General features: G+C 39.7%; 1 protein-coding gene across 1 annotated transcript in view; it reads left to right on the forward strand.

Annotated features, from left to right (window-relative positions):
• Positions 1 to 13,214, forward strand: part of FDX1 (ferredoxin 1) — a 37,064-nt gene extending 23,850 nt beyond the window's left edge. The window contains exons 3-4 of the mRNA XM_047878522.1: positions 6,936 to 7,065; positions 11,892 to 13,214. Of these exons, the coding sequence (XP_047734478.1) occupies positions 6,936 to 7,065; positions 11,892 to 12,006 (245 nt within the window). The 3' untranslated portion in view covers positions 12,007 to 13,214. The remainder of the gene's footprint in view (positions 1 to 6,935; positions 7,066 to 11,891) is intronic.
• The last annotated feature ends 205 nt before the right edge of the window (positions 13,215 to 13,419 follow it).

Here is a 13,419-nt window from a genome sequence, read left to right on the forward strand (position 1 = left end):
CTGTAGTCTTGCTTCCTCTTGTGGCAGGATCTGAAGCTTATGTGTCTTCTCTGGATTCTGCAGAGCCAGGTTGTGTACTGACAACCTTCCTTTTACTTTTCCAAGGGCATTCTCTCCCAGGCCCATAGGTTCATGCGCATTCTTACTAGTCGTCTACATAAGCTCAGCATTGCTTCCCTTGGGAGTGTGCATGGGGAGTTGGCCACCGGCTCAGAAGGGGGATGTATGGGTGAGATGTGTGGAGTGCTTGGGGTATCTTTGGGCTGGCTGGCTGAATCTTTGGGTGAGGCATTCCCAGTGCTCATGGGAGGGCCTTCTACCAGAGCACATGACATGGTCAGTAAGACTCACGTCTCTTTGATATATTGTGAGCCCTGGCTGCTGTCTCCTAGCCACTCACTGACACCTATTTGTTCAGCTCAAACTCAGTACTCTGGATGAGGCAACAGGCCTGTTTGGCAGCATTTTCTCAAAATGGCTCTCCTCATTCTTGGGCCACACCAAAGTTTCAGCCTCCTGCCTGTATCCCACAGCTCTCACCATGTTGTGGGTGGGTGCCAAGTTATCGTTGCGAAGCTGGGATATGATAGGGACACGTCTTTATTGTCCATCTTGCTGATACCACTCCCTCACCACAGTTAATTTGAAAACACTTTCATTACTCCAAATGGAAATTCTATACCATTTAGCTATCACTCCCCAACCCCACATTTCCCTCCCCCTATACAATTACGTATATACTTTTTATATCTGTAGATTTGCCTATTCTGGATACTACATGTAAATGGAATCATATTATAAGTCATCTTTTGTAACTGACTTCTTCCATTTAGTATATTAAAAACATTTTTAATGTTTATTTATTTTTGAGAGAGAAAGTGCGCGCACAAGCCAGGGAAGGACAGAGAGAGAGGGAGACACAGAATCCAAAGCAGTCTCCAGGCTCCGAGTTGTCAGCACAGAGCCCAACATGTATCTTGAACCAGCAGACCACAAGATCGTGACCCGAGCCAAAGTCGGACATTCAACTGAGTGTGCCACCCAGGTGCCCCCCATTTAGTATATTTTTAAGGTTCATCTATGTTGTAGCATATATCAGTACTTCATTTTTATGGCCAAATAATATTCAATTTTATGGATATACTACATTTTGTTTACAGTTTCGTCCCTTCATGGATATTTGGATTATTTTAACTTCTTGGTTATAGCCAAGGTACAAAGGCAACTAATGAAGGAAGGATACTTACTCTTTTCAACAAAGGGTATAATGTTGGAACAATTGGACATCCATATGGAAAATAAAAAGGAATCTTGACCTAAACTGCACACTTTATACAAAAATCAACTTAAAATTGATTGAGATCTAAATGTAAAAGTTAAACTATGACACTCCTAAAACAAAGCATCAGAGAAAATCTTTGGGACCTAGAACAGGCCAAGAATTCTTACATAGGATGCTAAAAGCACAATCTAAAGAAAAAAATATATGAATTGGAATTCATCAAAATTAAAAACTTTTACTCTGCCAGTGACACAGTCAAGAGAATGAAAAGACAAGCTAGAGTATGAGAAAATACTTGCAAATCACATGTCCAGTTAAGTTCTAGTATCGCTAATATGTAGGGAACTCTCAAAACTCAACACTAAAGAGCAAACAACCCAATTAAAAAATGGTAACAGATATGAACAGGCACTTCACCAAAGAGAATATAGAGATGACAAATACTCACATAAAAATATATTCATGGGCATCTGGACTTGAACTTGCACATACATACAACTCTGGGCCATTTGAAGCTTTCTGTTAGTGGTATAAGAGACAAAATGATGCCATTCTCCCAAATGGCTTTGGAAAAAGTGATGGAAATCCACCTCCTCACCCCCAAACAAACCCCCAGATATCCAACGTCTTCAGTTTTTGGAGAAAATGCAAATGAAAACCACAATGCAATACCACGACATACCTGCTGGAAACAAATTGTAGTTCATCCACACAGTGGAATACTTGTCCGCAGTAAATAGGAATGAATTGTGGACGTCTGCACATGACAACTTGGATGAATCTTGTAGGCATTCTGCTGAGTGAAAGAAGCCCGTTTCAAAAGGTTGCGTATGGTATGGTTATATTTATGTGACGTTCTGAAATGACTACACTATAGGATGGAGACCAGATCCATGGTTGCCGGGGGTTAGGGATGGGGGAGGGTGTGACTCCAGAGGAACAGCCCAAGGGAATTTTGGGGGTGATGAAACTGTTCTGTATTGATTGTGGCGGTGGTCGCACAAATGTATACAGGTGTTAAAATACATAGAACTACATCCAGTCAGGTGCTTGCTAACTGGGGGGCAATCTTGAACTATAAGACCAGGAGGAAATAGCCATCATGAAATAATGTTTTATGAGATGAAAAACGAAAAAAAAGGAGTAGCTTTTTTTCTGAAATAGCCTCTTGTTCTTCTCACAGTTTTAGGCTCTTTGAAAAAATGTATTTTTTCCTCCTAAGTACTTTTTTCAGAGACCTGTCTTCACTATTTTCTAAAAGCCTTCCTGATTTTTTTTTTTTAGAAAAAAATTTTTAGAAAAATTTTAGCTTAAATCTCAAAAAAAAATACCACTCAAATTGTCTTATTATCTTGGGGGGGTTGTAAGATTGTTTCTTCTAGTAAGTGTGATTCATGAGGTCTTAGAAATCTTTGTTGCAGATTTTTTTCTAAAGTGACACTGGTACCAAAATAGGACCATTATGTTTTTCTGGTATAATGTTAGCCATCTTACACAGGCTGAATTGATTTCATTCTGAGACATTCTATTGTATTTGAATTCTTCCTATTACAAAGAATAAGAAAAGCATACCTTTTGACATCTTATGGCAGACAAAGTTTGAAAGGGACCATAAAATAAAGGGTGATCCTGAATGCAGTACATCCATTTCCAGAGTAAATACAGGACTAGAATGTATAATAGGAGCTTAACTTGTATGGACCAAAAGTTAACCTTCTGTATATTATACTCGACGTTTGTCAAATCCCTATTAGAATCCTCTTCATCTCTGAGCTTGGCAACGTAAGCAAGATGTGGAAACAGTTGGCAGGTTTCCTGAGAAGGCAATGGAAATTAGAGTAGAGAATGAAAATAAAACCTTCAAGAGAAGGTTGAAAGAATTGAGGTTTCCTACGGAAGGGAGGTGAAAGCACATGGAGAGCTGGAACATGGATGGTAACTCTTCATTTCATCTGACCAGGGGGTGCAAAAAGGACTGTCCTAAATTTTTCCAGAGAGATTTATTGGGCATGTGACGACCTTTTGTCTCCATTCCAAGATGATTGAGACCATATTGTACGCACTGTCCTCTTCCCTGGGCTTTTCTCATATTGCACTTTTCTGGTTCGCTCTCTACCATTGGGGACATTCTTATTTTGACTCTCTTTCTCGGAGGGGGTCTCTCCTTGGCTGTCTCTGCTTCCTTCCATCATTTTACCCTTCCCCCTGGAGAAATCTCATGGTTTTTGCTTCTGTCTTATTCATCTCGAATCCATCCTTTCCACACAACCACCAGTGAGATCTGTCCAAAGTAAAACATGCCATGTCACATCCTGCTCAAAATCCTTCAGCTGCTTCCTGTAGCCTACAGCAGAGGCTCGGGACCACCACCTCTGCAGGGGCTGGATCTGGGAAAGGAGAGGAGGAGTGATGGGTGTCCGTACCCACCGCCCCAGCCACTCCCATCACTGTGGCAGCCCAACCTGAGAGATGGTTGTTTGCCTGCGTGTGTGAGTTACCCACCCAGCATGTGTGGAAACAAGGTAGAAAATAATGGGCCTATGGAACAAGTTCTGCTCCTGAGAAGAGCATGGGAGACCCTCCAGGCTTGGTCCCCTGCTTGTGCAGCCCCCGCACACCCCATCCTGCCTGGAAGCGAGGGTTCTCTTCCTCGCGTCTTCTGTCACACACGGCCCACAGTTCTCAGGATTCGGTTTTCTCAATAGCAAAACTCTGAAGGCAAGTATAAGCTCTTTAAATTAAGAGAGTGGTTTGAAATACTTTGTAAGGATTGTTTGACGTACATTTTAAAGACCCAAGGAGGCCGGCTTTCCCGATTTTTGTCCTACAGTATCTGGAGGGATGTGCCATTTTAGTTTCAAGTTTGGATGGGGTATTGATGAGATGAAAATAGGGATCAAGATTTAGTGTATGTTTATTGGATATTAGTGAACAAGCCCATTAAGAATTATAATTCTTCTCGGGGCGCCTGGGTGGCTCAGTCGGTTAAGTGTCCGACTTTGACCCAGGCCATGATCTCACAGTTTGTGGGTTCAAGCCCTGCATCGGGCTCTGTGCTGACAGCTCAGAGCCTGGAGCCTGCTACAGATTCTGTGTGTCCCTCTCTCTCTGCTCCTCCCCCGCTCATGCTCTGTCTCTCTCCTTCAAAAATAACTTTAAAAAACAGAATTGTAATTCTTCTCTGTGAAGTCATAAAATACTGGAGGCACAAGGCCCTTAGAGATCATCTACCTCAATCACTATACAGATGAGAAAAAAACCGAGGCCCTTGTGAGACTTGCCTGGGACACAGGAGACAGTGTGCTTAAGTCTTCAGGGTCCCATTACAGCAATTTTCCTTTTAACACAGGACTTTCTGAACTTGAGATGTATATATGACGCCCCCCTCCCTTTTAAGTAAAATATATCCATTTACTTTTTTGTGTGAAATGTTTCAAATTGACACAAAAATAGAATAGGAAGCTATTGTTCAAATAACTGATTGCTGTGTGTATATACTTGTGTGTGTGTGTGTATGTATATATATTTATATATATATATTTGTATATAAATATATTTATATATATTTAATATTTAGGTAAGGTGACTTAAATTATGGAGTGGTAGGAACTAGTTATCTTTGACATTGGGAATCTCAGCTGAAGCCGTTGACTCTCTCTTAACTAGCAATATGACCTCTAGGCTATTGATTTAATTTCTTGGGTTTATTTCCTGTTGTATTTAAAAAGAAAGTAGAATTACTTTACGATTCTTTGTAACTTCCAAATAATGGTATTAATACATAATAATGTTAATATGTGAATAATAATAACAACAACAATAATGCAGTTGTATCGGGCTTACTACCTACCAGTCATGGTTACAATACACATATTAAGTAAACACTCATGTAATTCTTGCAACTACCGAGTGAGGTTGGTATAGTTACTGCTGAGGGAACTGAGGCATGGGGGCTGTTAAAGTAGCTCAAGGTGATGCCATTAGTACAAAGTGCAGGTAGGATTGAAGCCTGACAGTCTGGCTCCAGAACTCACCTGTAACTCCTATGCTCCACTGAATGCTCTCTCTTCTCTTTTTTTTTTTTTAATATGAAATTTATTGTCACATTGGTTTCCATACAACACCCAGTGCTCATCCCAACAGGTGCCGTCCTCAGTGCCCATCACCCACTTTTCCCTCCCTCCCACCTCCCATCAACCCTCAGTTTATTCTCACTTTTTAAGTCTCTTATGGTTTGCCTCCCTCCCTCTCTAACTGTTTTTTCCCCCTCTTCCCCCTCCCCCTCCCCCATGGTCTTCTGTTAAGTTTCTCAGGATCCACATAACAGGGAAAACATATGGTATCTGTCTTTCTCTGCCTGACTTAATTCATTTAGCATAATACCTTCCAGTTCCATCCATGTTGCTGCAAATGGCCAGATTTCATTCTTTCTCATTGCCAAGTAGTATTCCATTGTATATATAAACCACAACTTACTTATCCATTCATCAGCTGATGGACATTTAGGCTCTTTCCATAATTTGTGCCCTCTCTTCTCTTAATCCCGTTACTACTTTGAATTAGATTTAGTAAAAATGAACACTTAAGGAAGTTTCTCATTCCTCTGTTAAATTTTTTAGATAATAAAGTGTGATTAACAAATGTTTAAATTATAAGGGAATAACTCTTATTAAAATGATTAATTCATTCAAGGAAAATTAAGAAGGTTACTAGTTATTAATAATAGTTCTGTATTTAATGTACTGTTTATTGACCAAAACCAAATCTAAATCCAAGTAAGTTACTCCTAGGACTCTATAATTTAAAGTTGTGTAAAGGCTTTAAAATTTATTTTAAAAAGCGGCGCCTGGGTGGCTCAGTTGGTTGGACGTCAGACTTTGGCTCAGGTCATGATCTCGTGGTTCGTGGGTTCAAGCCCCGCGTTAGGCTCTGTGCTGACAGCTCAGAGCCTGGAGCCTGCTTCAGATTCTGTGTCTCCCTCTCTCTCTGCCCCTCCCCCACATGCGCTCTGTCTCTGCCTCTCAAAAATAAACATTAGAAAAACAAAAAAAATTAAAAGAAATGGAACAAGAGAAATATTCTTATCTTATTATTTAAAAACGAATGGCTCTTAAAATGACTTCTTTGATTCTCTCTCAATTATGGGGAGAGATAGAGAAGAGTATTTAATTTGATATAGGCATATGTTTGGTTGCTTTCTAAATCTTCTCATATACCACAAGGCTTCATAAATTGTGTTGAGCTCTCCAGAATAAAGGTCAATAACTTATATAGCTATCATAAAAATTATTACCATGTAAGTTTAAAAATGCATATTGGTATATGCATGCATGTCTGAGTTTATTAACTTGTAAGCTCTTTGATATCAGGATCGTGTATTTTTGTGTTTCTCTTCACGGCATGTAACCCAGAACCTTTTTGAAACAATATGTGAAAGTGATTTTATATTGGGGGGGAGGAGAGAGGGGGATAAGGGGGAATGGGAGGTAGAGGGGTTGGGGAGGGTAGTCCCTAATACTCATTATTATTCAGAAACAAAGTCTGTATACTAATGTTGATTCTAAAATTTAGAAATAATTAACTTTAATTAAAACTAGATTTGAATTCTGTGTAATGGAGGGGAGAGTGTCTTCAATGTCTGTTGCTTTTATAGGTGCATGTGAAGGAACCTTGGCCTGCTCTACGTGTCACCTCATCTTTGAAGACCACATATTTGAGAAGTTAGATGCTGTCACTGATGAGGAGAATGACATGCTCGATCTGGCGTACGGGCTAACGGATAGGTAAGATTTTAGGATGACTTCAAGTGTACTAATAATCTGGGAAGATAAAGGTTTTAGTAGTTCATATCTACCTAAGACCAGCCTCATGCATGTAATAGTGATCTCCTGGCATAGATAGATGACAGACACGAACTTTGAATATCAAATATGTGACATTTCTTTTTGTTTTCACTATTCTACAGTTTTCACCCTTGTGAAACTTTCCATTTTGCTAAAATAAAAAAAAAAAAACAATTGAAGGTATTGGAGATACAAGTTCTAGATTCTGATAAATCTACTTTAGTCTTTTTTATTCCAGGGATTAATATTTTTCACAATTTAATGAGTTGGGATTCAATTTAATGCTTTTTACAGTGTTCTTGAAGGACAGATTTGAAAATTGGGTGAAATTTTCATGGGAAGTTTTACCTACTTCAAAGAACAGAATTTTAAAAGAAACTTAATGTATAATAACAACTATATTAAAATGAATAGTCCTGTTTCTAAGTGTACCTGGTAGTAATTTATTCAGAGCTTATTCTTGTTAATTAATTAACGGGTGGAATTCCTCTCAAAGGTAGTCAGATTTATAGTACCAGATGATATCAGGTGATATTTTTAAAAAATATCTATTTAAAAAAATTACCACATCTTTTCGTTGGAGTTAGAGGAGGTAGCTAGTTGAGTTACTGTTTCAAAGGACAACATAATGAGGGCTGGCTTAATTAAGGTTGGCTTTGGTGTCTAACCATAACTTGGCGACCCTAATGAAAACAGTTGTTTAAAAAATTAAAAGTAATAGTAATAATAATAGCTTGATTTGTGTATTATGTAACCTTAATTGTGTTAATTCCTTAACGTAGATCATCTTACTTAATACTCACAAAATTGCTTAGCTCGTTAGTATTTATTTAGAGGTGAAGAATCACCTTCTTCCATTTGTGGTTCATTTCTCCCGTGGTGGCAGTGAGACGGATACCCCGGCCGGAGAAGCCGGGAAAGCAGTATCTCTGTAGACTTCACAGCAGAGCGGGCTGTGGCTGCCATCGTCCTGTCCCCCTTCACACCTTCAGGTGCCATATTCTCTGTCAACACCTTTTTTCTCCCCCACGAAGAGTGACACATAGAGTACACTCAATGACTGTTGTGGGGAAAGAGTAGGATGCTTCTCACAGGTAGCAGTGATAAAACACTTGGACACATCTGGAACGAAAATAATTTTGTTCAAACCTAGTACCATAGACAGAAACTGTTTCTAGGGTACCATATACGAAGGATTCCAAAACAGAGGAACAAGGAAGTTCAGCCTTTTGGTTCATACATGTATTTTAAAGTTAAGTGCTCTGTAAATGTCTTAAATTTTTAAGCTAAAACACCACTGTTTTAATGTTTATTGTAGGGTGTCCTTGCCCACGATTATTGACCCACTGGTGACACATGGGCTCATCTGGCCCTTACCGTAGTGGTTACTTGTCTCTCTTTTCGTGTGACAGCTGGTGCCGTGTCTGTTTCTTCACTGTATCTCCAGTGTCCGATTCACAATAGGGCCTCACCAGCTCTTTGTGGAATTAGTGGTCGATAGAAGGAGAAATTCAGGAATTATCTGTGAATCTGTATTTCATGATAGTCATTGCTCGCTGCCACCAATTTCCAGGGATAATTTGCCTAGAGGCCTCAGTTTCTGTAGTTGTGAGATGAGGATAATATTAGTACCTACCTGGTAGGGTTGTTTGTGAACTTTTCAGAACAGGGTCTGGGGGGAAAGCATTCATTAAATAGCTTTTAGCACTGTAATGATAAAAATACCAATTTATATGCCAGATACTTAACTATAATGCCTCGGTACTATACAGAGGCGATTTCTAACCTTCAGGGTTAGACAGTATCGTCACCATTTCATAGGGGAAAACAAGGTTTAATTAATTATCAGAGATTTTCTCAAGGCCCCGCAGCTAGAGAATAACACAGCCTTGATTTGAATCAGTTATGTTGGGCCCCAAAGCCCTTGATCTTGCACTGTTTCAAGCTGCTTCTCTGAATTGAAAACCAAACCTTAGGAGGAAAGTAAATACAATACCCCAGTGTATTTGCACTGTCAGGTAAAAATGGCAAAGGTGACTGGAGAAAATACCTTCAGGGTTGGCACAGTGTCAGAATTTTATGCAACTAATAGTGAAATCAAGGCTGCCTTGCTATCTGTCCTTGTCTGCAGGTACCAGACACTTTCTAGGCTGGGGAGACCTAGAACAAGGGGGTAGAGGAAGGAGGGAGTGAGAAAACAGCCACAGGCCCCCACTGCCTGGTCTTCCAGGGCCAACCCTCTCTGGGTTCCCATAACACACACTTCCTGTTCCTGCACTTCCACGGCACTTCTTGTATTCTGCCCCTTTTCACTGACCGCTCTTTCCATCTCTGTTTCTCTTACTAAATTAAAAGTGCCTCCAGAGACTGGCATTATCTTCTCTCTATATGAACAGCGGGAAATCACCAGCAGTCTCTCTAGGTAGGACTCTCCACAGCCCTGAGGAATTGGTCTAAGATGGCTTGCCACATTTTCTCTCTTGCAGACAGAGCTAAATGCATAATTGAGTACCGTGAAGGCGTCTGCAGTCAACAAATAGGAATTTTTGGTAGAAGGGGATTTTTTTTTTCTATCAGAAATCAAGATTTCCTGTGGTTATATTTACTCCCTTACTCAAAAACTTCCCAGTGGTCCCTCCTTGCTCACTGGTTAAAACCTAAGCTCTTCTGTTGGTGTTCAGAGCTGTCTGTGGCCTGGTGGCCGTTCCAACCCATCTCCCTCCTTGCATGGCAGCCGAGCCAAGCTAAAAACCCGTATCACCTCAGATGTGCCTTGAATCCTGGTTACCTTTGCCTCAAATGCCTTCCTCCTTTATCTTTTATTAAACGTTACCTCCTCCCCATCCTTAAAGCCTGTTCTAAACACCATCTCCCCTGGCCAGAAGTTAAGTGCTTCCTTCTCAGAATTTTTGGCTTTCTCTCTCTGTGGTATTGGTCACAATCTCCCATGTTCATTATCTGCAGATGTGTCTCCTCTCTTCTACTTGATTGAGAGTACATTCCTCAATACTGGTATTGGTAAATCATTTCCACAGCAGCCCTGTGAGGATCTCATTTATTATTCATCTTTAGGGTTAGGCTAGGAAATTAATGTCTGGCAGGGTTAAGAAAGTTGCCTGTGAACATGCCACGTTCAGTGCTGGATCCTGGACCACTGGTTGGTTGGCTCTAACCCCACTGCTGCCTCTATACTGCGGCCCTGGTACTTAGGACGTAAAAGTGTCCAACACAGATTGAAGTGAGTTGCTATTCTGTGCTTACTCACTGACATTTAGTGCTGTTCCTTCAGATGCTCAGTAAGTGCTCGATGGCTGCGTTAACCAAACAAAGACCTGCATGCCACATTCCACCAAATTGTAGACAATCTGATTGCAAGACTAATATTTTTATGTGCTTCTAAGAAAGCAAAAAGCACTGCCGATTAAAATACGGTACACAGTTATCACTCAGCATTTTGTGCATCTCAAAAGAGCTAGACATAGATTTGTCTAAGCATAGATTTGTACATCACTGTTAAAAAAGTAAGATGTAAATAAAATAAAATTGGTAGTAATCCTGAAAAAAAATGGAATTATCGGGGGTGCCTGGGTGGCTCAGTCGGTTAAGTGGCCGACTTCAGCTCAGGTCATTATCTCACAGTCCGTGAGTTCAAGCCCCACGTCGGGCTCTGTGCTGACAGCTCAGAGCCTGGAGCCTGTTTCATATTCTGTGTCTCCTTCTCCCTGACCCTCACCAGTTCATGCTCTGTCTCTCTCTCTCTCAAAAATAAATAAACGTTAAAAAAAATGGAATTATCGTTCTTCTGATGACACATATTTGCTTTACTAATATCAAATTTATGTCCTGCTGTGTATGTTTCTGTATTCTTAACTTTTATAATCCATTTGAACTCATTTTGAGTGGTAATTAAATTCACACATGTAGTATTACCATCTTTCCCACAACTCAGTAGAAGAGACACCTATAAAACATCGTCGCTGAGTTCATAGCTGTGACGTGACACAGCTCCTGGCACGGCTATGATGGTTAGATGCATCTCAATTTCAGGGATGTGAAAAATGTGGCAAAAAATATGCATCTCATAATTGATGACTTAAGTCTACGCATTATCTCAAATTTCTTGTTTTAAAAAGTATAGCTTTGGGGTGCCTGTGTGGCTCAGTCGGTTAAGCGTCTGACTTCTGCTCAGGTCATGATCTCAACGGTTTGTGGGTTCGAGCCCTGCATCAGTCTCTGTGCTGACTGCTCAGAGCCTTGAGCCTCCTTTGGATTCTGTGTCCCCCGGCTCTCTCTGCCCCTCCCCCGCTCATGCTCTGTCTCTCTCTCTTTCTCTCTCTCTCAAACATAACTAAACATTAAAAAAAAGTGTAGTTTTCTTTTATAGTCTATATAGTTTTAACTGTCGGGGGATTGATCAGTCGTTCTCTTGGTGTTGCTGAAACTTCTATTCTTTCCTCCAATGTTGTGCCTTCTGATCATTTCACTGCTTGCCAGCCCTCTCAGCATAAACCAGTGGTTGTAGTAGATGACAGAAACTGAAGATTAAAGTGCTTTGGCAACACCTCGCTTTTCATTTTTCATATCTACGTTCTACCCTCTATACCCTCTAGCTTTGAAAGGGTTGGGTATGTCTTTTTGATGCAATGGGAATTTAAAAGGTAAGTGAATCTCTAACTGCTTTGGGTAAGAAAATATCCAACCAGCTGCACTGCCTTGTGAATAATCTATACTTGACCCTAAACCACATCTCTCCCTCTCTTACACAGATCTCGATTGGGCTGCCAAATCTGTTTGACAAAGTCTATGGACAATATGACCGTTCGAGTACCTGATGTGGTGGCCGATGCCAGGCAATCCATTGATGTGGGCAAGAACTCCTAAGCTAGAATAAATTGGAATATTTTCACAAAATTCTACCTATTTTTATAGTTATTATTTCTTAATGTAATGAAATGAGAACATGGGTGAAGGGGTTTATTATGATGATTAGCTTTACTACTTTAATTGACCTTACATAACTACTGCATTTTGCAGTTCTAAAGGTATGCAATCCTTATTTTGGTTAAATTATAAAAAGCAAATCAAATATTAGAAAAATAGTTAATATTATAAAACCTTACATATTTTACCTTAGGTTTGTTTAGCAACTTTAGCAACATATTTTCACATAAATTTTATCCTTAATTACCTGTAAGTTAGGTTAAAAAAAGATATTTTCCCTGTTAGATGTGGGTAAAGACAGAGCCCCTAGATGGCTTATCTAGGGCCATGGACCAAATTAGAAGGTATATACTAGAACCCACATCTTCTTACCCAACATATATGTTCAGATTGAAACTAGAGAAGTTATGAATATCTTGTTTATATCAGTAATTAAGTGGACAAAACTAAGCACTCCGTAAACTGCTTCATCTCAAAGATAACTAGTTATTCCCTTCTAAATAGTATTTCAGAATTTTGATTCATTGAAAAGTATCTGGACTTCCTCACAGCACGGTGCTGGTTTCTGAGAGCCTGCGCTGTAAGAGTGAGCTCCTGTGCCAGGTAGATGCTGTATCCTTTCAGTGACCCAGTTATGGAAGTCACACAGCATCATTTCTGCCTGTTCTCTTCATTAGAAATGAGGCACTAAGTCAGGCCCGTCACTTGAAGGGAGGGGTGTCAGAGAATTTGCAGACATGCCTTAAAGCCACTACAATAACCATTATTTTCAGGTTAGCTTACTGGCAGGCACATTATTGCCTATGAAAATTGTCTCTTTAACCAACAGTGTTCTAAACTTTTTTGAGAAGGGCTGGATTCGTTCTTACATTGCATTTTGAAAGATTCTTGTGTCTTCTTTTTTATGATGGTTCATTGGTTTTATTCTATAACTCCCACAGTTTTCTTCTTGACATTCGGTTAAAATCAGAGGGAATAATGGTGGGTTCTTTTTCAATGTTGTATAATTTTAGTTTACATTTTTCTGCATTTTTCCATCAAGAAAGGCAGCTTCCTTTGGTATAATAGTCTATGTAATTGTTGGTTACATGCTAATACTTAATATTGTATTTGCTTTTCACAAATAAAACCAACCTATAATTATGTAAGTAACTCAAAACTGCTGAATTAGTTTTTCAAGTGACCGATTCTAAGAATTTTGAGAACCTTTTGCCTAACTTTCATTGTGAAAATATTGTCTAATTTTTGTCTTAAAGGACAGTTTTCTTATTTTCCTTATAATATTTAAGTATCACATGGTGATCCATGTGGTTTCTATCATAGTCATTTAGCATTAGAGCAATTAGGTTTTGC

The sequence above is a fragment of the Prionailurus viverrinus genome, chromosome D1, assembly GCF_022837055.1.
Source record: "Prionailurus viverrinus isolate Anna chromosome D1, UM_Priviv_1.0, whole genome shotgun sequence".
NCBI lineage: Eukaryota > Metazoa > Chordata > Mammalia > Carnivora > Felidae > Prionailurus > Prionailurus viverrinus.